The sequence below is a fragment of the Neoarthrinium moseri genome (genome assembly GCF_022829205.1).
Source record: "Neoarthrinium moseri strain CBS 164.80 chromosome Unknown scaffold39_Wmoseri_CBS_16480, whole genome shotgun sequence".
Taxonomy (NCBI): domain Eukaryota; kingdom Fungi; phylum Ascomycota; class Sordariomycetes; order Amphisphaeriales; family Apiosporaceae; genus Neoarthrinium; species Neoarthrinium moseri.
Genome location: NW_026055153.1, coordinates 245,047 through 266,503, shown reverse-complemented (window position 1 = coordinate 266,503; position 21,457 = coordinate 245,047). Strand labels below are relative to the sequence as shown.

Here is a 21,457-nt window from a genome sequence, read left to right as displayed (position 1 = left end):
TAGAGTTTTACCAGCGAGTATGCACAGTAGACGGTGGATGGATACTTGTCTTGTGATTCCCAGGCTTCTGCCTTTCGTTGTCCTCCAATGATTTCCTTGTCTTTTACAGTTTTCCTTGGCGTTCGAAAGCTTGTTAGCAGATTGTTATGAGCCCGATGCAAATGAAGGTTATTGTCGGTATTGGGAGGGCAAGGATACCGCTGCTAGATAGTTTAATGTAGACCATTAATGATCCCTACATGCTGTATATGCAACAATACGACCCCTATTCCACCCAGAGCCAGTATGACGCATAGCCGGACTGCATCTGGCTTACCGAGGCACACGCGTAGCTGATGACATGTTTTCCCATCTGACTGACTGGCATGCTGAATCACACACAGCCAAACACCCAAGAAACCTGTCTCCCAAGACCATGTGCACGCTACTCGCAATTAGACTTCACCCCCTTCCCTGCAGCCACCAGTCCTTAGGCTGCAGCTCCGCATATCTTCCTGTAGCTACCCCTCATAGAGCTGGGTGGGCGAGGAATCAGTGGCGAGGGAGAGCTTAGATGTCTGACGTAGAGAGCTATCAGCGTCACGCCCGCTGAGGGAGCTGGGCAAACTCACGTGGTTGGCTCGTGGAGAGGGGTGCTGGTGGTGGTATAAGAAGAAATGGAAGGCCACTGAGCTAGAGACAGTTACTATCTTCACCAAGGTACACCAAAGAGAGATACCCATAGCTTTCACATCTACCTATCAATCTATCTATTCATCTGTGATCATTTCCGTGATCCACAAACCAAACTACATCCACCCAACATGAGCGACCAACAGGACCAGTCCAAGCAGCAGCAGCAGGGCGGCGGCGGTCTCCTCGGCGGCCTGACCGGCGGACTGGACAACGTGCTAACGGGTGGCGACAAGGCACAGGGACAAGGCGGCCTGCTGGGCGGCCTGGGCGGCACCGTGGGCAAGACCACCGAGGGCCTAGGCAACACGCTGAACCAGACGACCCAGGGCGTCGGCGACCTGGGCAAGAGCACCACCGAGGGCGTCGGCAACACGGTGGGCGGTGTTACCGACACGGTGGGCAACACAGTCAAGGGTGTCACAGGTGGGCAGCAGCAGAAGAAGCAGTAAAGGAGTAAACAACACATTCACGGTGAAGGACTGCGAGAGAGTAATGGAGGAGAGTTAGTCACGAGAGGAAAGATGGATGGCATGGAGCGGTCACATTAGTTTGACAAACAATCAACACTCATTAATGTAATGCCCAGTTGGGGTACGAATACGACGAGACTGCTGGGTCATTACCATTGCTCATTTTTTGCAGTGAAAATTAGTACTCACCGATCTCTCCTAGTTCCTTGCTCGTTGATCTCTCCAGACATTCCATGAGTGGCGATAAGCTGTTTTAGCCTAACCAAACATCTGGTACTCTTTGCTGAAGCACAATAAAATAGAACATACCACCACAAGCGTAGTTGTAATGCATACACCTTCCATCGTGCCAAACCTGATCAGGCCCATATCTGAGGTCGTAGCACAAGATACTCTTATAATGGTGGTGTCTTGTTCCAGCACGACTTCGGGTCCCTCATCTAACTCCCCGCGTCCATTCCGCGTTCTCAACGTACGGGGCCGTGCTCTCATGAACCCCCTATACATCAAAACTTGCCCTCCTCCAGGGCCACACGCTGGTTCTTAGAGCCCCGGCCAGCGGTGATGGTGACTTTCTTCCCGTCTCGGTACGTGCGAATCCGCTTGCGTCCCTCGGTGGTCTCCTCATATCCGAACTTGTCCAGACAGCTGAAGCATCGCTCGTTGCGGTACTTCAGACAATGGCAGACCTCGCAAAGTTCTCGACGGTGCAATTCTTCCAGATCCAGGGGCTTCGCTCTGCCCTGGTCATATGTTGCCTGCACGCATCTGGAGCACATGGTCTTCCAGAACGTTTCTTCAGAATGCAGTAATATGCCTTCCATCTGGTACTTGGTGAAACACTTGGAAGGTTTCCACTTGAAGCAACAGTAGCACGGCAGACGCAACTTGGGATGCTTTTCGAAACAGCAGCCGAAACAGAGCATGGCTAGCCGTAAAACATTGACTTCAAAGGTTCTGCCATACTGAGTTCGAGTTACAGGACCATGGTCAGCAACGTCGACAGTAATAGCCGGGGGGCACCAGTAGGCCCCCTGGTCTGACCCACAGTTGGTGCAGATCGGAAAAGTGGCTGTCTCTCCTCCCCCAATACTTAGCTTTGTTGCGAATAATGGATGGTACATGAAATCTGGCCGGTTCTTGTATATGTCCAACTGTTCTTGCATGCGGTCGAACTTCTCATGTAGGGGCGCAGCTTGGGGATCAACCGTGTGCCGAAAGTGGCGGTTCGCCTGGCATAGCATGATGCGGTCCTGGTAACTGAGCATACCAACAATGCGGTTTTGGATATCCACAGGGAGCATTTCGAAGCGGGACTTGTCCCCAATCTCTGACTGACCAAATGGCCGGCACACAGTCAGACGGCCCTGGATCATGAAGTTTTCATCCCGGATCGGGATACTCTTGCACTTGTCATTGACGGTGCTCCATCGATGGCATTCATGGCAGAGGACAAACTGCTCCTTGTTCTTGTGAATGATTGCCAGGTGGTGGAAAGGCCCATCCCGTCCGAGTGCCGCACAGCAGTCCCAGCAGATCCGCTTGAAGTTCAGGCTGCCTTCCTTGGCGTAGCCGCCTCGTTGCATGCAGTCGGCGAACTGTGACTTGTGCAATACGCGCAGGTGGCGTTCGGCGAAGCAAGCGAGTCTGTTGGCGTTGCCATCACAGACCTGGGCAACGTTGAGATATGTCATGATGTCGGACTTGCTCCATCGCGAGCTTGGTTGAAGGGGGACATAGGCATAAAATTGTTGACAGGTGAGAGAGGGTGCTCTGGCATCTTTGTAGCCAAGTTCATCCACGATGAGCGCAACCATATCACGATGGCATCGAAGGATGAAAGTTCGACGAAGGTTGTTCTGTATGTTCTGGACAACGGGGAGCGCATCCGTGATCGGCATCGAAGCCTGGATCGTCGCAGGCACTGAACTCGACTGGGCCGGCGGATCGGGCAGTTTTCGAGTGCTGCGCAGCATCATGGGATGGGTGGATGGCGCCATGCTGTGCATAGAAGCCGAAATCACGGACTGGTTCACTAGACCAGACCGCTTGCACGGCTGTCTGTGAGGGAAACGGATGACCGGGGGGAGGTCGTGTGGAAATAGTGGCAGCGAGGTGAACGATCGTCGCTTGACTGGACAGATAGAAAAATTGCGTTGATGCCGAAGAAAAGTGGCCTACAGGCAAGGCAATTGTAACAATAGAGAGATTTGAAGAGTTTGATGATTATTCAATGGCCTCGGACTTTTGGAATGATCGAATTGTGCGCCATCGCAAGCAACAACCATGATCCTGTTGGTGCCTAGACGGGGTTCGGGTTTCTAACACAGGTACACAATGAAAGTCTCGGACTATGATGTTGTGAGAACAATCCGGCCAAAGAAATCCCGGCTTTCCATCAATATCTGAGCCTCTGCCGCCTTCTCCAGAGGAAGCACGCGGAAGATAACCGGCTTGAGCTTGCCGACGTCCATCAGCTCGAGGACCCTCGACACGATCTCCTTGGTCGAGCGTCCACACCCATACATGGTGAGATGCTTCCGGAAGAACTCGATCATGTCGATGTCCACGACCTCGCCAGCATGGGCGCCTATCGATGCAATGCGGCCGCCCTCGGCTAGACATTTGATGCTTGACTTGAGGATGTCGCCCCCGATGCCATCAAACACGACGTCCACGCCCTGGCCGCCCGTCACTCTCATGACGCCGTCTACCAGCGACTCCTTCTTGTAGTTGATGACTGCTTCCGCGCCCAGGGCCTTGACCTTCTCCAGTTTATCGTCGGCACCAGCACACGCAATCACCCTTGCCCCGGCCAGCGCCGCCACCTGAACGGCGTGGCTAGCCACGCCACCTCCGGCACCGGTTATCAGCACTTTCTCGCCAGCCCGGATCCCCGCAGTGATGACCAAGGCTTCCCAGGCCGTGGCAAAGGGCGTCATGGCAGCCGCTGCAGCATCGAAAGAAACCCCGTCCGGTATTCTCACGAGGTTGCGCTCGGGAACGCACAACAACTCGGCATATCCTCCCCAGTGCGTGAGGCCCACGATCTGCGAGTCGGTGCAGATATTCTCGCGCCCACCGCGGCAGTTTGCACACTTCCCACACGACAGGATAAAGTGCGGCGTGACCCGGTCGCCGACCTTCCAGAGGGTCACGTCGGAACCAATGGCCTGCACGGTCCCCACCGCATCCACGCCGGGGATGTGTGGGAGTCTCTGGATCGACTCCACGCCCGAGGTGCCGTTGCGCACGTCGATATCGACATGATTTAGCGCTGTGGCCATGACACGGATGAGAACGTCATTCGCGGCCGGGACGGGATCCGGAATCTCCTCGTAGACTAGCTTCTCCGGGCCGCCATATTCTCGGAGCACGACAGCTTTCATTGTCCAGATTTGGATTCCAAGATGGATGAAGACACGAAAGAAATGAAAAGCCTAGGGCGCTGCACATGTGAGAGCATCGGACGATGTCACTGAGAAAATGCAATGGACATGAGCGTCCCATCAAGCGAGCTATACATACCTCACATGCTGGAGCCGTGAAGCCGGATGGGTCCGACCGTGAATCGGATGCATTCCGAGATAGGTCCCTCAGGGAGCCCACAAAATATCCAGCTAAGAATCAGTATGAAGGAACATTCGGATTTCACATTTCTTGGTATTGAATTTCTCAATATTCGTTCGTTTGAAAGACTTTCATATTGAGTGCCGTCTGGTTACTGGATGGCATCTAGAGAATTGTCATGGAGGGAGAGGGGGGGTTGCAGCGGGGGCGGAATTGTTCCGCAAGCCACTGTAGCTAACGATACTTTATCTCAAAGCGTACAACGCGCGACGCGTCTTGCACTGGTAGAGACTTATAGAGCATCGGAAATCGACCATGGCAACCAATGGCAAAGACGGATGGGCTCTCTTGGAGGCCATCAACAAAACCGACCTCTCCACCTTGAGATCGTTGCTCAATTCCATGTGCCAAAGCTCTGAGGAGTGCTACAATGAAGCCGCCAAGCGACTTCTGGTGCCTGTGACCAACAGGAAGCGAGCGGCCGAGCAGGAGCCAGACGACTCCACCAAAAGACAGAAGACTGTGGTGTCCCGGTATGAGAAGTGCATCACCTGTAAGGAGGTCTTTGACATCACCGGGAACGGCGATGATGCTTGCAAAGCACACGAGGGTCAGTATCTTGGACATGCTAATCGCTCCCAACTTCACTAACACAACCCACAGGCGACCTAGTGGTCGACCCCGAGCATTTTCCGGACGACGACGATATAATGGGCTACTCGGGGATTGAGGTCGATCCATACACCGATTGGCGTCGTGAAGAATGGCCCGACGGCTTTTACTGGACGTGCTGTGATGAACGCCTGCACGGCAAGTTCTGCATCGTGCAGAAGCACATTCCTGATACGCGATCGGCGTTGGCGCAAATAACATCAGACCAGACGCCAGTAGTCGTCTCGTCAGACGAGGAAGAAGGTGATGAGGAAGAATACGATGAGGGTGATGAGGGCGAAGAAGAAGAAGAGTAGGTCAAGGCTTTGCTTGTTGGCTGGTCTTCTGACCTCCCGCCTTTGTCTGGATCTACCATGTACATTTCGAAGTAGATGCGGCTTCTTTGTTCCGGACCTGTCGACGATAGGCCCTGCATGCGGAGGAAATGTTGTCTCGTCAAGTATGAGTTGTGTTTTGCAATCAGACCGCAACTTTCAAACTAGAGCAGTGCCTCGACTGTAATTTCTTCCCTACTTCTTGTCATTTAGGGCAGCAACAGCATGCGAGCATATTGCCTTGTCCTTATTACGCTCATCGCGGTTGGAGTCTCTGCGCAGCCAACGGAGGACTCCACCGTGAATGCGCTCAAAGGCCCAGTCTCTGGCCCCGACGATGATCTCGGAGGCTCAAGCGGCTCGGCTCCTCATGAGCCCCTGATTTATCCAGATCCATCCAGCATAGATAAACGCGGCCTTGACCCGCGTTTCGATATTGGCGGCGTGAGCATTGACCTCGACTCCCTCTCGACCCAGGTCTATGACAAGGTCAAGGGTGAAGTGGGCGAGGCCATTGACAGCGCCAGGGAGGGACTCAACGAAGCCATCGACGCGGCTCGGAAAGGCCTGGAGGAGGCCCGCGACGCCGCCAAGAAGGTGCTGGATGACATCAAGAACGCCGTCGAGGAGGTCTGGGAGAAGATCAAGGCCAAGGTGGCCGAGCTCGAGAACCAGATCATGACGGCCGTCCACGACTGGGTGTGGGAGTACATCCTCTGGCCGCTGATCAAGCTGCTCATCATCATCCTGGTCCCGTTCGTGCTCCTGTTCCTGTGGTGGGCGCTGCACCTCGTGGCCAAGCCCTTTGTCCGGGAGCTGGAGATCAGCTTCGAGATGCAGGACATCCGGGACGGGGCGGCCGCCGACAAGGGCGAGCTCCCGCCCCGGCCGCGCGCCAGCAGCCGCGGCTGGGCGTACTACGCGGTGCGGAGCTGGGAGCGCTACGGCCAGGGGCTCATCTGCTTTGCGTGTCCGTGGATCGGCAACTGGATCCTGTGGAAGAGCCGCAACAAGATGAGCAAGGAGGTCGAGAAGCTCCGGGCCGAGGTCAACTTCTTGATGAAGCGACAGGCGCAGAGAGAGGTGCAGGCGAGACAGAAGCCGATTGTTGGAGCGGCCGGGGCCTATTTGTAAGATGTATCTAGTATCATGCGCTGCTCGGGTATCCTAAATTCTACGGGATATGGTGATATTCTGATGTTCATTACAAAACATCCAGCCGTTTATGTGATAATGAGCCATCGCCAATGATTAGAAAGCACAGTACGCTTCAACAAGTGAAAGGCGTGTATCCCAGTCTATGCTCTTAATTGGCAGGGAGCATTCCGTACTCTCTCGTGTCATGGCTGAGAGGAGGTCGTCTGGGTCAACTTCACTGGGCGATGCGGCTCCTCGACGCTTGATCGCTTGATCGCTTGATCGCTTGATGGCTTGATGGAGCTTGGTGCTAGTTAGGCCGGACTGTGCGGAAGTGCGCCCTGGACCAGGAACTGCCCCGCATACAGCAGGTCACCTGGCAGGCCTATGCGAACTCAAATGCTGGACCCTACCGGACTTCCGGCTCCTACAGGACTCTAAGCAAAGTAGTTGAACCTAGGTTCGTCTGCTCTTCGCTCATCACATGGGAGGCATCTGACAGCATCGAAAAAGACGATGGGAGATTCAGGTAGCTTTGCTGAAGAAGATGAAGCTGCGTTCTGGGATGGATGACTTGTCCTCGTCCATAGCACCAGCAGCCCCCTAGTCAGATCCATTGCCCCTCACTCTCACCTGCCACATTGCCCCATGCAGCTTAGGCTCATGCACCCCACAGGATCCTCCCCCGCAAAATGCAGAGACGGGTTGCGTGGAGCTTTCCTGCTGCTCTACGATGGATCGAGACGGCTCATTGCGAATGGCCAGGGGGGGCAGGGCGATGGGGCGAGCAGGGCTAGTCCGCAAGGGGCAATTGGTGATGCCAGCGGCCTCTGATCATACGTGAATGGCGTGGAATGGGCGAGTGCGACGACGTGCGACGACTCGCAGCTGAAGCGGGCGCCCAGTCACGCGATGGTCGTCCGTTGTGACGGCAGCTGGGGGGCAGAGGTGGCAGCAGAGGGCCACGGGCCACAACCCCGCTTGCGAGCCCAGGAACAACAACATGCAATGAACGCACTGGCTGGTGCCGATGCTGATGCTGACTGGAGTTTCAGCGCCCCCGTCCGTTCGATGGTGCTCGCACCAATCTCGAGCTTCAGATCAGCTGCCGCCGATCCTCCCGGGGTCATGGCTGCAACGGACTGCCACGGGCTGGAATGGGCTTGGGGGCTCCCATTGGGGGCTTGGGAGAGCTGCCAGTTGGCGGTCCTGGCGGTCCTGGTGGTCCTGGCGTGCCGGTGGTCTCGGAAAACCACCAGATTGTACCTCGACCTCGTCCGCACGCTGGGCCGATACTTGCACCACCTGCAGCAGGTGATGGTTACCTCATGTCGCTCTGAGTTGCTCGAGTACCGCCGCCATCCCCGTCCCAGCTGCACCTGATCGCCATGCCATCCAATGCTATCCAATGCCTCGTCGTCCTCCTCTTCCTCCACCAGCTGCGACCTACCCAGCTTCCCCTCTTCTTAGAGCCTGGATTCCCCCTCCTTCCAACCTTCTTTCCTTCTTCCCCTTGTCTCTACTCGTCTGACAAACAAAACACAACATTCAAGCTCTGCAACATCGTCATCACCGCTCTCTTTGTTTGTTCCTGCGTCGAACAAGCATCCAAAAGCACTCTTACCCCAGCTGTCCAAGGTTGATCCAAGGTCCGCTACCAACCCAGCTTCCTTCCCACCACCGCTCCTCACACCCCATCTCTCCAGTCCGCTCTTGTTCGTGATACAAGAGCGTTGCTACCCCTCATCGCTCCCCCAAGCCCAGCAGCCCAGCTACTACACCCAACCCCGCCGCCATCATGTCGGAACCTCTGAGCAAAGTCGACTCCGCCGTCGAGGGTCTGTCTTCCTCCCCGCCCAAGAAGGAGGGCCGTAGAGCAAGCTCCCTCGCGGCCGGTGTCATGAACATTGAGGACCTGCGTAAGTCGATCCCCTCCGCGGCAGGCCCCGCCGCAGCTATGACGTGGGCAATGACCTAACACTGCCGGGGCGTAGGGGATAACAAGACTTCCATTGAAGTCGCCATTGAGACTCAAAAGACAGGATGGTAAGAAACCGGCTCCTCTCCTCCCCGCCCGCTGGCTTTCCCTCTCTTCATTGTGCTGTATTTCTGGCAACCCCGATGCTAGCTACGCCAATCACTGCCGCCCTCCCCGACTCCGGATCTACCCCTCACTTGTTTGCTGACATGTCCCGCCTCGCAACAGGAAGATCAACAGTTCCTCCAGCACAGTGGAGGACAAAGACATCCTGAAGAAGCACTTGACGACGCCGCCCGTCAAGAAGATTGACCTCGAGTTCCCCACGGGCGTCACAGTAACAGCACGGAGTCTGAAGGGTGTAACCATCAAGGACACACTGGATGCCATTCACAAGCAATTCAAGAAGCGGGTAAGTCCTGACTGGGCCAGAATTCTGTCCCATTTCGTGTCTTTACTGTAGAGAATCACCAAGTCATCCTCCTCAGGTATCGTTTCCTCGATTAGCTGACATGGCCCCACCTAGGCGGACGATGAGCTCCCAGAGCCATACCTGAAGGGCTTTGCATGGGATGGCCTCCGTCCAGGCAACACGGAAGAGGACACCAAGAACGAGTGGACGCGGCTGCACGTACACTTGACTACAACACCAACCACAGGCGGCGGCGGTGGCGGCGGCAAGAAGAAGAAGAACAAGGGTGGTGACGAATAGATGCCCCCCTCCCGATCGCCCGCATCCACCCCTACTCCAATCAATCCTCTGGGCTGTCCTGCTCTTGTCTTATTAGTCAATTTCTTGCAAGGCGTACGGGTTATTGTGAAGGGTTGTTCGGATAGCATTGCCTCGCGAGGTGGCGACTTGCATTTGAGAACCAGCTCAACTCGGCTTTGACTGAACCTAGAAATCGAGCGCACAACTGGCAGCTCGCGGATGGACCTGTCTGCGAGCTCAACTTGTATCAATATAATTGTGCTCTACTTTTTCTGTGCCTCTCTAGTCAGAGTGCGTTCGTATAAACACTACTCGCCAGTTGGACCTGTTCGACACCGGTCAATCTTCAGATTTGACACATCTATCATCCCAAGCTTGGGCACGGGTTCTATAGTCAGTGGGCTGCACACGCAGTTCTTCCCAGCCAGTCAGGTATAGGGGTCATGTGCACGGACCGCGTGATGGTGCTCCACAGCTGAGCATAGACCTAGTATGTAGTCTTTATCACTCAAACGTCTAGCCTAGATGTGGGGTGTTTTTAACACTAAGCCAATAACTATGATTACTTAACTCCAGGTCTTCCAGAGGGTTGACGTGCTTGAAATCAAATTACCCAGATGCATGAAAAATGCGACGTGCAGGAGTACCATGAACACCCTTGAGGACACTAAGCATCGTCGGGAGAGTGAATAATATCGTATTTAGCAGGAGAAGCGGAGGAACTGACTGTACTTGCATTTATCATGATTGTTGGTCACGACCAACATAATGTTGAGGCTTGTTAGATTTCGTCTCCATTCGAGCCTTTGTTCTCTTCTGTTGGTCTTACGCTGTAGGCCCAAATTCCTCCGGGGCGGCTGGCTTTGTTGCCATGTTCCGCTTCTGACACGAGCCAGGGGCTTCGACCCAGCTCTCCCACCACAAGTTCTCTTGTTTTCCCTTGCGATGAGTTCCTCTCTGCCTATCATGTCGCCCGGCACCATCGCCGCTGCAACTCTGGCAATCTTCATCTTCGCCCTCCTCGTCGCCTACTCGCTATGGATCTGGCGCCACCGAAGCGCCTCCGCCTACCATGAGACTGCCGCCCTGGGGCATCGGTACGAGGCGTACGCGGTACAAGGGGATACCAAGCCGCCTCCTGTAGTAATAGTTCAGAAGCCACCCGAGATTGTATGTCAACCTGAATATTTCAGATCGCTCCTTGCAGGCTTTATATTCGATAACAGGCTGACTGTGCGGCCTCTAGGTGGTCGCCGACGCACATACGTCAATCCGTCGGATAGAGACAGGCATAAGAGCCCCGGCCCGACTGCCAAAGTTCGTGGAGGACCTGCCGGAAGTTCAGAATCGGGAGGAGATGGAGCGTATCACGAGGCAAACGCAGGCTGGGCCCGCGTAGGGAATCCAACTGGGGCCTGATGGCGCCTGTTAGACTTGATGCCGGAGTCCTGGTATATGAGAGACCAAAAGATGAGCTGGGCTTGATCTCGTGGTCGTTGGCTTTGTATATAACGAGGTCACTAAGCTGCTGCTGCTGCTGTAAGGCGTACATAAACATACTACATATGTATGCCGTGGAGGAAATTGGAGGGGAATAAACAGGGCATTTGACTACCCAACTTGACCCTCGTTTACTTCCAGATTGGCACAGTACTCCTCACGGTGACTATTATTACTCATAGCAGCTCGTGTGGTGGCTTGATTAAGCAGCATCTTTTTGTTGGTTGGGCCCCAGAAGCCTCTGGCCTGATCCGGCGATCCAAATTCTTGGCCTTTTTTGAAAACGCACTTTTGGAGACCCAAATTAGGCTAGCTGTTGGATAGGATGGACACGGTGATGAGTTTCCTTTGTTCTCGAGCACCGTCATCTCGACTTAGGCCCGGGGGGTTCACGCATCGGCTGGCTCAACTTTAAGGGCTTTCCACGAGGCCACCAAGCTTATTCCATGAGCGATACCTCCCATTTCGAACGACGACTATCGCTAGTAGAATTTACGGCATCGTTTGTCATCCGTTCTCGTAACCTCTTATGCGGCAGTCACTTTCTATTCCGAGAGAAGGGGTAATATCTGGAAACTTTCGATATTCTGAAAGCTGTCCTGACATCAATCCATCCGTGTTGAATGTCTGGATTGTCGACTTCTTTTTCGGTTCCGTTTATGTTCGTACTAATTTATTGGTCATCAACACATGGAATCGACTCTGTAAAAAGACGGGTTCAGGCTTCGTATTGGTACTTGACCAACATGCACAGGCACGTCCCGACTTCCTTGTCTCCAGAAACCAACACTGCTAAGGCCGAGGTCAGTAGGCCAAGTCCCGCCAGCAGGTGAGCATGCGAGATTTAGAGTCACTTGATACTGTCAAATGATCTTGATTCAGGCTTAGTCATCTCGAACATTTGCTGCAAATGTCCAATGATAAAGAATGAGCCTAAAGCCTACTGGAGTATATAGGCGGTGTCCAATCCAAGGCTGGGAGCAGATAAGTTTAGGCACTGGTAGCAATACTGCAGCCTCCTTAACTGATCTTATCATCTGGATCATTTGACATGCAAAGACTGTGGCTCACTACCTGATCACGATGACTACATTACCGCAGCACAACACGTTGCAAAATCGAGCTTCGTCGCCTGACCATGGACCATCGACGAAGACTGCCCTATGGATTATTATCGGAGTTATAATTGGCATTTTCGTCATCGTTCTCATTATAATTCCCTTCCGTCGGTGGAAGAAGAAAGCTGCAACCGAAGATAATCCTTCTCCTGATGTCGAAATGCGAGCGTACCCGCCTCTTGATCCAGGTCAGTGGCTGCGTCGCGTGGAACCAATCCGTCCGCGCAGAGATGATCCGCAGTCAGGAAGCCTAAGACCTCACCGTACCACTTCCACTTTCAACCAAATCAGAGGAGAGGAGGTGCACCACAGTTGATAGTATGGGTGGTCGACGTACCAAGCTTGAGGGGAACAGAGTCGTTGAAGTATAATCGAATGATATCTATGGATTATGGTGGCAACATTGTCAACTGCCCTGGCGGTCAGTGAACATTGGCAGAAGCATACGTGTTAGGCAGTTGAAAAGATTGAGACACGTCGAAAAGCGAACATGGGGAACAGGATTAGGAAGTAGGTAGTGTACAGGGACAGATTTGATAGGCACTGCGAGGTCATCATCAATAAGCATGTTACATCGTCGTATAACGGGAAACTTGCGAGTGCTTGAGGTCTCTAAGGAATCGGTGTAACTTCTTATTATTTATTAGGGTCCAAACGAGGAATAAGGTACCGGCAGTCCAAAGTCAAATTTTAGCATCCTGTCAGAGCACATGCAGCCGACCAATGTCTAAGGCAGATTCACAAGCAGATCCCTTAGTGCTGGAAACTTGGGTGAACCCAGTCCAGTCACCGGATCCCACCCTTCTGCCGCCTGGAAGCCTTCCGTACCACAGCCAGGATTATTGTTGACGGTAATCTACAAATGTATTAGCATAGGATCAACGCAATACTATACCCAGGTAACGACTCACGTCAGTGAAGACTTCCGGGTGCTGATACAATATCTGGTTGAGAAAACCTATCGGCTTCTTTCCCGCCAGGAGACGTTCATCGTTGATCCTATTGATCATGGCACCAAACAGTGGAGCAGCCGCACTGGTACCACCACTCACTACGATCTCCATCCGATCCGAGATCGTGACATTCGCTCCGAGCAGTGCAACGTCGGGAAAGGCGCGCCCGGATTTGTTGTACGTACCCTCGGGGTATTTGGGATCGTGCGCGCTGAAATATTTGGCGACTGCTTCTTTCTGGTACGCCGGCTGGGCATTGACATTACTAAAGCCTCCTATAAAGGCACGTCAGCGGGGCATTTTTGAGAAGGAACAGTGGACTTGTGCTTCTTACCTCCAGAGTAGAAATTGTGCTTAGGGTCGTATACTGCGACTTCTTGTGCTTCGGATCCGTTAAAGTCCACTTGTGTCGCACCTACTGCCGTAACGTACGGACAGCTGCCCGGGAAAAGGGGGCTGAACGATGTCACGCCTCCAGGACCTAGCATGCATCCCATACCACCTTGAACTCCCGTATCCCCCGAGGCCACGAGGACCGTTACGCCACGCAAGGCCAACTTCATCCACTCGGTACATTGCCGTTGAACGTAATGTGGGGTCAGGTCTTTTTCATCAGGCGCATACGATATCGAAACCACGTTCGTAACGTTGTAGGTGCCGCACATGGCCGGGCCCTGCCATCCTCCGAATATCGGGTAAGTCACATCCAGAACGGGATCGTCTCCTCCGTCAAAGGTGCAGTATTCCGCATCGACTGCGTCTAGGAAAGCATTGCCGATGCCACCGCGATTGTTGTATGGGGTTTGGAAGACCACCACTTCTTGCGGCCACACAATGGGGTATGCCATCTGCAGATCAAGTATTTGCTCACCATCGACCCTCGGGCCGGGTGCCGTGGCTCCGTTGATGCTGTTCACGGTAGGGGCTGTCCCCTGAGGGATGAACTCGACGTATTTTCCCCAGAAGTTGTCAAGGTCGGCTTGGTTATAGGCGTCACCATATCCGAAAATTCCCATGGAATTGTTGGGCGCGGCCTCAGTGCCGAGAGGAATGCCATATAGATCTGTGGACGGTCAAGACTATGCTTCTTCGCGCTGATGAAGAGGACAGAGAAATCATACCACGAATACACGACGGAGTCCAACTGAGACTGCAATTGCGCAAGTCCGTAGGAGTGTGCGTGTCACGCAACGCCAGAGGGGAGACAGCGCTGGGCTGCGATCTGCGTTTTAGGTTCGGTTTGTTGGGCTCAACCGGCGCTCCTGCTGTCACTGTAACAAAATGCACATGATCCTCCAGTCCTTTGGGAATAATGTGCGCAGAGCTAGTTAACTGACGCTTGCCGGTACGGCTATCATGAGACATCTGGTATTCTGTCTTCAAAAGGCCTTCCATCTGGCTGATTGTGGCGGGGAATTCAATACTGGCGCCTGCTTTGCGAAGACGTGCTTGCTTTGTCTCTATACCAGCGCTTTCGAGCCATTCCAAAACCTTTCGCTGTGACTCTTCACTCGGAGCAAAGAGCTCCTCCTACCCACGTTTAGACGGTCATCACTCCGCCTAGGAAGCTGCGAAACTTACCAGGGCCTGCCGATCCAGATACTGTCCAAACTTATCGGATTGGGGATTGGATATTTCCAATAACAAAGTTTCTGCCTCCTCCAATCTAGGCTGGTGAAAGATAACGCTGGTATGGACTACAGTCGAGCCATCGGCCCGGCCCACTGCTGGAGATTCGGGTTGCGGACTTGCAAGAGCTGATTGCGCGCCCAAGAGGGCAACGCAGCTTGCAAGGATACTACGCTGGCCAAGCATTTTTCCGACAAGTCGATGATAATGGCCAATCTAAAGTTGGGTCGACTTCACCTTCATATCAGTTTGGATACATCACAGGAGCCAAACCACCAGAGACGATAATTAACGAGAGCCGGCGATGCGCTCGTATATATATAACTGACTCTGGGCGATATGGGTCAGTTGCTTGAACTAATAATCATATCCGGCAGCGATGCAACCCCGTATTTTCTACAGCTATCTAAACACCTCGTATCCGCCCCACAAGAACGGCCCACTCCTTCCTATTCTGTAACACCCCATGTACAGAGTTGCATCACGCCAAGTTGTTGCTTGAATCCTCAACAACGGTGTAGTTATTTCTACTATAAGACAAGAATACGACCTCTCTATAGCGTCCAGCAAAACGTGGCGAACAATGAGTATGGACGCCAGTTGAACATCCAAGGGTCAACGACCTTCGTACAGCCGGTGTGCTAGAAGTCGTGATGTGTCCTCGCAATAGGGGTACTAGCTATATTAGAGGCAGAGATCTATTCAATGATTTTCAATTTGGCTTGTTGTCGATGTATGGGATGCGTTGGCGGTGATGAAGTCGCGTACGTATCGTTATTGGAGACACGGGTCGCTTTGTAGGTCAATTGATGCATGCTTGACATAATGATTCTCCGATTACTACTTGTCTATGCTCTCGCACTTACTCTATACGAGTTTCCAAAGCTCAATCTGTAGGCTCAACCGATGCATACATACCTGAAGTAGGTGCATTGTTATGCGAAGTTTAGGTGTGAACGAAATGCACCCCGGTGGTTCCACGGACAAGCCTGACATAATTGATGCTGAGCCAAATGAGGTTTAGCGCCCGGATTCTGCAAGGCGGGAGATCGGAGTTGGGAAATCAGACACGAGACATGCATTGGCCCCATTCTTACGGAGCTTGGTTCCGGGACACAGAACCAAGGCGCCCGATGTGACAGGGATCGGAGTCCGGCCGCTCGGGATGGCTTACGCCGTGCATCTGTCCCCATGGCCGTGATCTAAGTACCTGTCGCAAGGCCTCGCGCGGCACGCCAAGATTCCAATTCCTTACTTTTGCTCATCTCGGCGCGTTAGGCTGTTGTTCTTTTCAACTATGACTGAGCGCTCGCCCAAGGGCCAAGGCATGGTCGATGAAGCACGCGTCCCCCTTCTCGCGTCGCCAATCGCCGTTCCGGCAATTCAAACTCCATTGCCAGCACCATCACATTGCACCCATTGTTCGTGGCCGTGGACATATGTGGTATTACTCTGCATCACGCTATCTCTCGTTTCTGATACTGGAGACTATCTCTATACAGCACCAAGAATCCGCCTCCTTGAATCTGTCGCCTGCACACAGTTCTACTTGCAGTATGACCCGTCGCTGGTTGGCCGAGATGGATATGTCCCCGAGACGCTCTGCAAGGTTGACCCGGTGCAAAATGAACTAGCATCAGTCATGGGATGGCAGCTGTTCTTCGACAGCATACCGGCTATCCTCTTACCACTTCCATTTGGGTACTTGGCAGATAGATTTGGTCGAAAATGGATTTTGGTACTGTCAATGGTTGGGTTCATGCTTACTTGGGTGTCGACTTTGTCCATTGTAAGTCTGTACTCCAAAAATAACCCTCACGATCAGCCATTAAGCAATCATATGGCTGGTAGGTCGGTGTGTTCCACTGGCCACTGCGATACGTGTGGCTATCATCCCTCTTCAACTTGATCGGCGGCGGCTCACCTATCGGCACAACAATGCTCACAACGATTGTTGCCGATGTTGTACCACCAGAATTAAGGTACGTTTTCCTCGGGCCTCGCGGCCTGCCTGGTTGAGACCTGTTTCCGGTGCTTCAACTTACTCTGATACCGCAACTCACAGGAGTACGGTGTTCTTCTACCGGTTCTGCGCCGATATGATTGCTGAGTTCCTGGTGTCTCCTATCACCTCAGTTCTGATGCGGAGAAACATATGGAATCCACTATTGGCTGCTATTGGCTTTCAAGCCTGCGCGATCGCGGTAGCGCTTATATTACCAGAGACCCTGCCAGATGCTACATCTGAACAAGAGGGTACGATACCCGATGAAGACTCATTAGCATCCTCTCCCATCGCAGAAACCGACGATGAGCCCTTGCTAGATATGAAAAGTTTAAACTGGCTCCAGAGAATTAAGAAGTCATACGGCTTCGTTCTACGCGATGCTGCTGTAGCTGCTTTAGTGTTGACGTTTTTGTTTTCAAAGTTTGGACGCTCAGCCAACACCGTCCTCCTTCAATACGCGTCGAAGAGATATGGATGGGATCTCGCTGAAGTATGTCTTCTTATGCTCCCAGATCTAGTCATAAAACTAACAACCAATATCTCTTAGGCCGGATTACTTCTGTCCTTGCGGGCGGGTGTGAACTTGATCTTATACACCATTATACTCCCTTTCATTATCAACTTCATTCTTTCGAACAAGAGCGCGGCGTATAAGGACCTGCTGATCGGACAAGCCAGCGTCGTCTTTATGGCACTAGGCGGTCTCATACTATTCGCGTCCTGGAGCGCACCACTGATGATTACAGGTAAGTATTTTCTTAATTGTCTTATTCGCAGAATAGAAAAGCTGACGCCTCTAAAGGGCTGATCGTCTACACTCTCGGTACAGGGTTTCCCCCGGTAGCTCGCAGTCTGGTAACATATCTTGTCGAGTCCCACCATGAAAACAGAACGAGCGACATTGGACGACTCTATGCTCTCATCTCTGTTATGGAGGGTGTAGGGACTCTCCTAGCCGGGCCGGGGATGGCTTGGGCGTTCCGTTGGGGTATGAGCCTGGGACCGGCGTGGCTTGGCATACCTTTTGGGTTTTCTTCCATTCTTTTTGCGTTAATAGCCGTTATTGTATTCCGAGTCAAGGTGTAGGCCTTTCAATCCATTGTGGTTAGACTATTTCAATGATTTAAATCGACCTGGAGGCGTTGGTTCTTGTTTGGAAAGCCTCAACTTGCTTAGGTCGTACCTGAGGTTGTGGTAATGGCGTTTGCCTAACTTGATTGCTCTTCTATATCTTATTCGGCACCCGTGAAATTATATTTTTGCTTAAATGCGCGAGAGCCCAATCTCGTTCCTAAGTTCATTTGGGCGTCACTTTCATGCTAAACAATAGCGACTGCATCGGCTTGTCGAACACTACCCCGTCGTTCCCCTAGGAAATCTGTACAACACTGAAATTATCTACTTCCACCTTGACAGTGCCCTCATCAGCGCAATAAAAATCAAGGCGAGATCTATAGAAGGGGGAGCCCAGGGCCGGAAACGCGGAGCTGACAGTCTGATAGCCTTGGGTCGCTGTACTAAAGAAACTCTGCTGAGCAGTATCAAAGCCATAGCTAGCGCTGATACTGCAAAAGTTGATAGACTAGCGGGTTCGCCGGGTGTTACTTTTACTATGTTCCAATTAGGGAGCGTAATTAGCGGTTGCTAATGACGGGGTTAAAAGAAAAGATATTTAAAAATCCCTGCCCCGAAAGCATGGCTTGTCGCCTCCTCGTAGCTCTCGGCGTAGTATAAGATAATCGATGATAGCACTCGGGATAAGTTTTCATTCTCAGGAGTTTCTGCCTGTTCGGCAATAGTCAATTAAGTTTAATATATTCCAATGCTCTCCACCTGATAGAGACCTGGACTACTCTCCAGGCGGATCTCATTATCAATGGTGCACGGAACAGTCCGTCGCCCATAAGAACACTATCCAAGTCCGCCCCAGTTTGATTCCTTTTCCTAACGCCGTATTTCTCCATGGTGTGTTTGAAGTCACACGCTTAAACAATGGCATGTCTGTTATACTCATACTTCTCGCTGCCCCGGGTCTGTGTCAGATCGGTGACGCTGTTAAAGCCATCCTGGGGGGCAGGTGCCGCCCGCAGCTCGACAAAGTCGGTCTCGTCGCCGTGGACAGGACGCTGTGAGAACTGACTGCGACCCTTGGACCCGGGGTATACGCCCGAAGTACTCGACTTTCCGCCTTTGGTGGTGGCAAAGATGCGCGGGGCAAGGTGTGTGAGGAGTGTGCGGATGTGCGGGAAGCACGCGCATATGATGCCGACATACGCCTCAACGTTGGACCACACGCTCGCCGACGTGTAGTCGCGCGTGAAGTTGGATGTCGCGCTAAACTTCAGCAGGAATACAATGCGGAGTATCTGGACGACGACGACGAACATTCCCACCGCGAACATGAGCACCACGCCGACCTTGCGGCGGATCGACAAGTTCAGCCCCCACACCTCCTTCATAGGCAGCATGATGGTAGCGACATCAAGCACGATGGAGACAATGGCACCCCACAGAGCTTGGATCATGACATCACGGCACTCAGCCTCGTAGGTACCATCCCACCGCAGCCATGCGCCAGGAATGGGCGTACACTGGAAGATAGTGACGAAGATGAAGGCGCACGCTGCAGCCAAAGTCACTCCGATGACGCTGAAGATGCGTATCCGTAATGCGCGTTTGGGAAAAACACGCAAGTAAAAACAGCAGATGGAGATCTTGGTGAGGAAGACGACGACGAGGTAGAGGATTTCGGAGTAGTAGTACATTTCGAGCACAAATGTAATGTTTTCGAATGGCACCATCCACAAGTCCTGGCCCAGGCCACGGGAGGCAAACAGGTACGATACGATCGTCAGCGGGATCGATGTGATGACAGTGGCCAGCATAACCCAGTCATCAGCTCCCCATGCGACCATCAGGCCCGTCAGCCAGCGCGCCCACACGCGCAGGCAGAAGACGATAACCGCGAGTACGCCAAACAGCGGTGTGATGACTTTCAAGCCGAGCGAGTCGTTTGTTACGGGCCAATCGCACGTTTCAGCATTGAATCTCTCCGTCACTGTTCCCCTAGACGGTCAGCGTTGAACGATAACAAGGAAGACGCAGGCATTAATGGGATGAGCTGAACGCACACAGGCCATCCCGGACAGAGCATCCCGCAGAAACGCATGTTGACATCTGCTTCGTAAGCTCGGCGTCGCTGCAGATACAAGTGATGTTGGTCGCGACGTGGCAGGCTGACGATGGCAAGTACTCGGCGAGGCATTCTAGCTATTATTGGGTAGCTTTTGTCAGCGGATATGATACAGATAGTTCACTGGGGAGGTTCACTCACCGCACAGTCGGGCATGCTGGTCGACGCTGCGGCGACTGCCTTGAGCGTTGTGAAGGACGCAAGGGCCCACCCGAGTGATGACGGTCTCATTTTCATCTCTGGGTGGTTTCTATTCCCTCCCAGTAGTAGTCGACGCCACAACAGACAAGTACCGGAGAAGAACTGAAGCAATAGAAAAAACGTACTTGAAAGAAGGGGAGAAAAGAGTGGATAGAAAATCAAAAGGAAAGAGATAGAAAACGAGCGGCTTTGGTATAAAGCACCGTTATCCCCCTGGCCCTTAACGATTGATAAATATGCCGCGTTATGCTATGGCCATCCCTTGAAAGACCACAGCATATCCCCCGAAACCATAACGAACCTACGCAGCTTTTGGTAGGGTTCAGTACCAAACGATCTACTTGGAATGGACCTTTATTTATAGGGGGTATCCAATCAGCTTTTGCCATGCAAGGCATGATTGGACAAACTACTTGCTAGCAGATCCAAATGAAGTAGATCATCGCACTGAATCCCTACCAAACGTCACGTAGATTCGTTACCATTTCGTCGGACACGAAATACTCGATCCAAGGTAGGATTATACGGCCAGAAACATTACCTAATTTAGATGCCCTGCCAGGCCCTTATAGATCCACTTGTTTGCTCCGCGCGGCGGCTCCATAACAATATTCTAGTGATAGGTGCAGACGATGCCGATCGAAATCAAAGATGCAGCGCACATTGCGGGGCCAAACTGGGCAGTCAAACAAGCAATCTTGGCAATGCTTGCCAAATCCTGGTAAATGCTATCTGCCTTGCCAGCTTCGCGGGCCCGGGCCGAAAAATGCGGAAGTTTTCCATCAGCCGGCCGGAATCACTCGCAACTTTTGGTGCAGCCCGGGATGCCACACTGGGATGGGGGTCCTCTCAACTTGAGAGCAATCACCATTCGCCTTCTAGGCAAATACAATACCTTTTGACTGGAGCCCCTTATGTCTAAGTAAACAATTGCGGAGCCACTTATTACCGCGAGACTTCCAGTCCGAGGTGTGCTCCTTGCGTAGAAGAAGACTGCCTGGTTACCTTCCGGTGCAGTTGAGCACATACCGTCATACATACGTGCATACGTAGTGTCTTTCGATTTGACCAATGACATTGGGGCAAAAGAACGAAATGCATATCTAGTCCTACCAGCCCTTCAGCCCTTGCAGCCCTGCAAGCTATTCTATGTGGGCCGAAGCAGGGATCTAGGAGGTAGGCTTAGTAGGCGGTGTACCCAATTGCAAGGGCAGGCAGCCTTCTGCCACACTAAAGACCGTTGGTGTCCACGTCGCGGATGCTGTCCGATTGCATTAGCCCTGCCTGATACAGCAGTATAGATGATCACTGTACGCTTTCAGATATT

The 21,457-nt window shown here is 52.7% G+C and overlaps 10 protein-coding genes across 10 annotated transcripts; 6 read left to right on the top strand and 4 right to left on the bottom strand.

Moving 5' to 3' along the window:
- Positions 1 to 803: 803 nt before the first annotated feature.
- Positions 804 to 1,124, top strand: JN550_008981 (uncharacterized protein; the record flags this gene model as incomplete). The annotated part of the gene is made up of 1 exon (XM_049321003.1): positions 804 to 1,124. One exon carries the CDS (start codon positions 804 to 806, stop codon positions 1,122 to 1,124), a length of 321 nt encoding a protein of 106 aa, XP_049169097.1.
- A 527-nt stretch (positions 1,125 to 1,651) lies between these two features.
- Positions 1,652 to 3,145, bottom strand: JN550_008980 (uncharacterized protein; the record flags this gene model as incomplete). The annotated part of the gene is made up of 1 exon (XM_049321002.1): positions 1,652 to 3,145. One exon carries the CDS (start codon positions 3,143 to 3,145, stop codon positions 1,652 to 1,654), a length of 1,494 nt encoding a protein of 497 aa, XP_049169096.1.
- A 351-nt stretch (positions 3,146 to 3,496) lies between these two features.
- Positions 3,497 to 4,534, bottom strand: JN550_008979 (uncharacterized protein; the record flags this gene model as incomplete). The annotated part of the gene is made up of 1 exon (XM_049321001.1): positions 3,497 to 4,534. The coding sequence occupies one exon, from the start codon at positions 4,532 to 4,534 to the stop codon at positions 3,497 to 3,499; it is 1,038 nt and encodes a 345-aa protein (XP_049169095.1).
- A 496-nt stretch (positions 4,535 to 5,030) lies between these two features.
- JN550_008978 (uncharacterized protein) lies at positions 5,031 to 6,835 on the top strand (the record flags this gene model as incomplete). The annotated part of the gene is made up of 3 exons (XM_049321000.1): positions 5,031 to 5,325; positions 5,379 to 5,602; positions 5,915 to 6,835. 3 exons carry the CDS (start codon positions 5,031 to 5,033, stop codon positions 6,833 to 6,835), a joined length of 1,440 nt encoding a protein of 479 aa, XP_049169094.1.
- Positions 6,836 to 7,750: 915 nt separating this feature from the next.
- Positions 7,751 to 8,221, top strand: JN550_008977 (uncharacterized protein; the record flags this gene model as incomplete). The annotated part of the gene is made up of 1 exon (XM_049320999.1): positions 7,751 to 8,221. The coding sequence occupies one exon, from the start codon at positions 7,751 to 7,753 to the stop codon at positions 8,219 to 8,221; it is 471 nt and encodes a 156-aa protein (XP_049169093.1).
- Positions 8,222 to 8,636: 415 nt separating this feature from the next.
- On the top strand, positions 8,637 to 9,528 carry JN550_008976 (uncharacterized protein; the record flags this gene model as incomplete). The annotated part of the gene is made up of 4 exons (XM_049320998.1): positions 8,637 to 8,757; positions 8,833 to 8,884; positions 9,045 to 9,228; positions 9,343 to 9,528. 4 exons carry the CDS (start codon positions 8,637 to 8,639, stop codon positions 9,526 to 9,528), a joined length of 543 nt encoding a protein of 180 aa, XP_049169092.1.
- A 966-nt stretch (positions 9,529 to 10,494) lies between these two features.
- On the top strand, positions 10,495 to 10,927 carry JN550_008975 (uncharacterized protein; the record flags this gene model as incomplete). Its single annotated transcript, XM_049320997.1, has 2 exons — positions 10,495 to 10,698; positions 10,775 to 10,927. 2 exons carry the CDS (start codon positions 10,495 to 10,497, stop codon positions 10,925 to 10,927), a joined length of 357 nt encoding a protein of 118 aa, XP_049169091.1.
- A 1,946-nt stretch (positions 10,928 to 12,873) lies between these two features.
- Positions 12,874 to 14,914, bottom strand: JN550_008974 (uncharacterized protein; the record flags this gene model as incomplete). Its single annotated transcript, XM_049320996.1, has 5 exons — positions 12,874 to 13,002; positions 13,058 to 13,374; positions 13,434 to 14,162; positions 14,221 to 14,629; positions 14,681 to 14,914. 5 exons carry the CDS (start codon positions 14,912 to 14,914, stop codon positions 12,874 to 12,876), a joined length of 1,818 nt encoding a protein of 605 aa, XP_049169090.1.
- Positions 14,915 to 16,025: 1,111 nt separating this feature from the next.
- On the top strand, positions 16,026 to 17,822 carry JN550_008973 (uncharacterized protein; the record flags this gene model as incomplete). The annotated part of the gene is made up of 5 exons (XM_049320995.1): positions 16,026 to 16,517; positions 16,580 to 16,710; positions 16,794 to 17,226; positions 17,284 to 17,482; positions 17,539 to 17,822. The coding sequence occupies 5 exons, from the start codon at positions 16,026 to 16,028 to the stop codon at positions 17,820 to 17,822; spliced, it is 1,539 nt and encodes a 512-aa protein (XP_049169089.1).
- Positions 17,823 to 18,721: 899 nt separating this feature from the next.
- Positions 18,722 to 20,160, bottom strand: JN550_008972 (uncharacterized protein; the record flags this gene model as incomplete). The annotated part of the gene is made up of 3 exons (XM_049320993.1): positions 18,722 to 19,794; positions 19,868 to 20,006; positions 20,071 to 20,160. The coding sequence occupies 3 exons, from the start codon at positions 20,158 to 20,160 to the stop codon at positions 18,722 to 18,724; spliced, it is 1,302 nt and encodes a 433-aa protein (XP_049169088.1).
- Between the last annotated feature and the right edge of the window lie 1,297 nt (positions 20,161 to 21,457).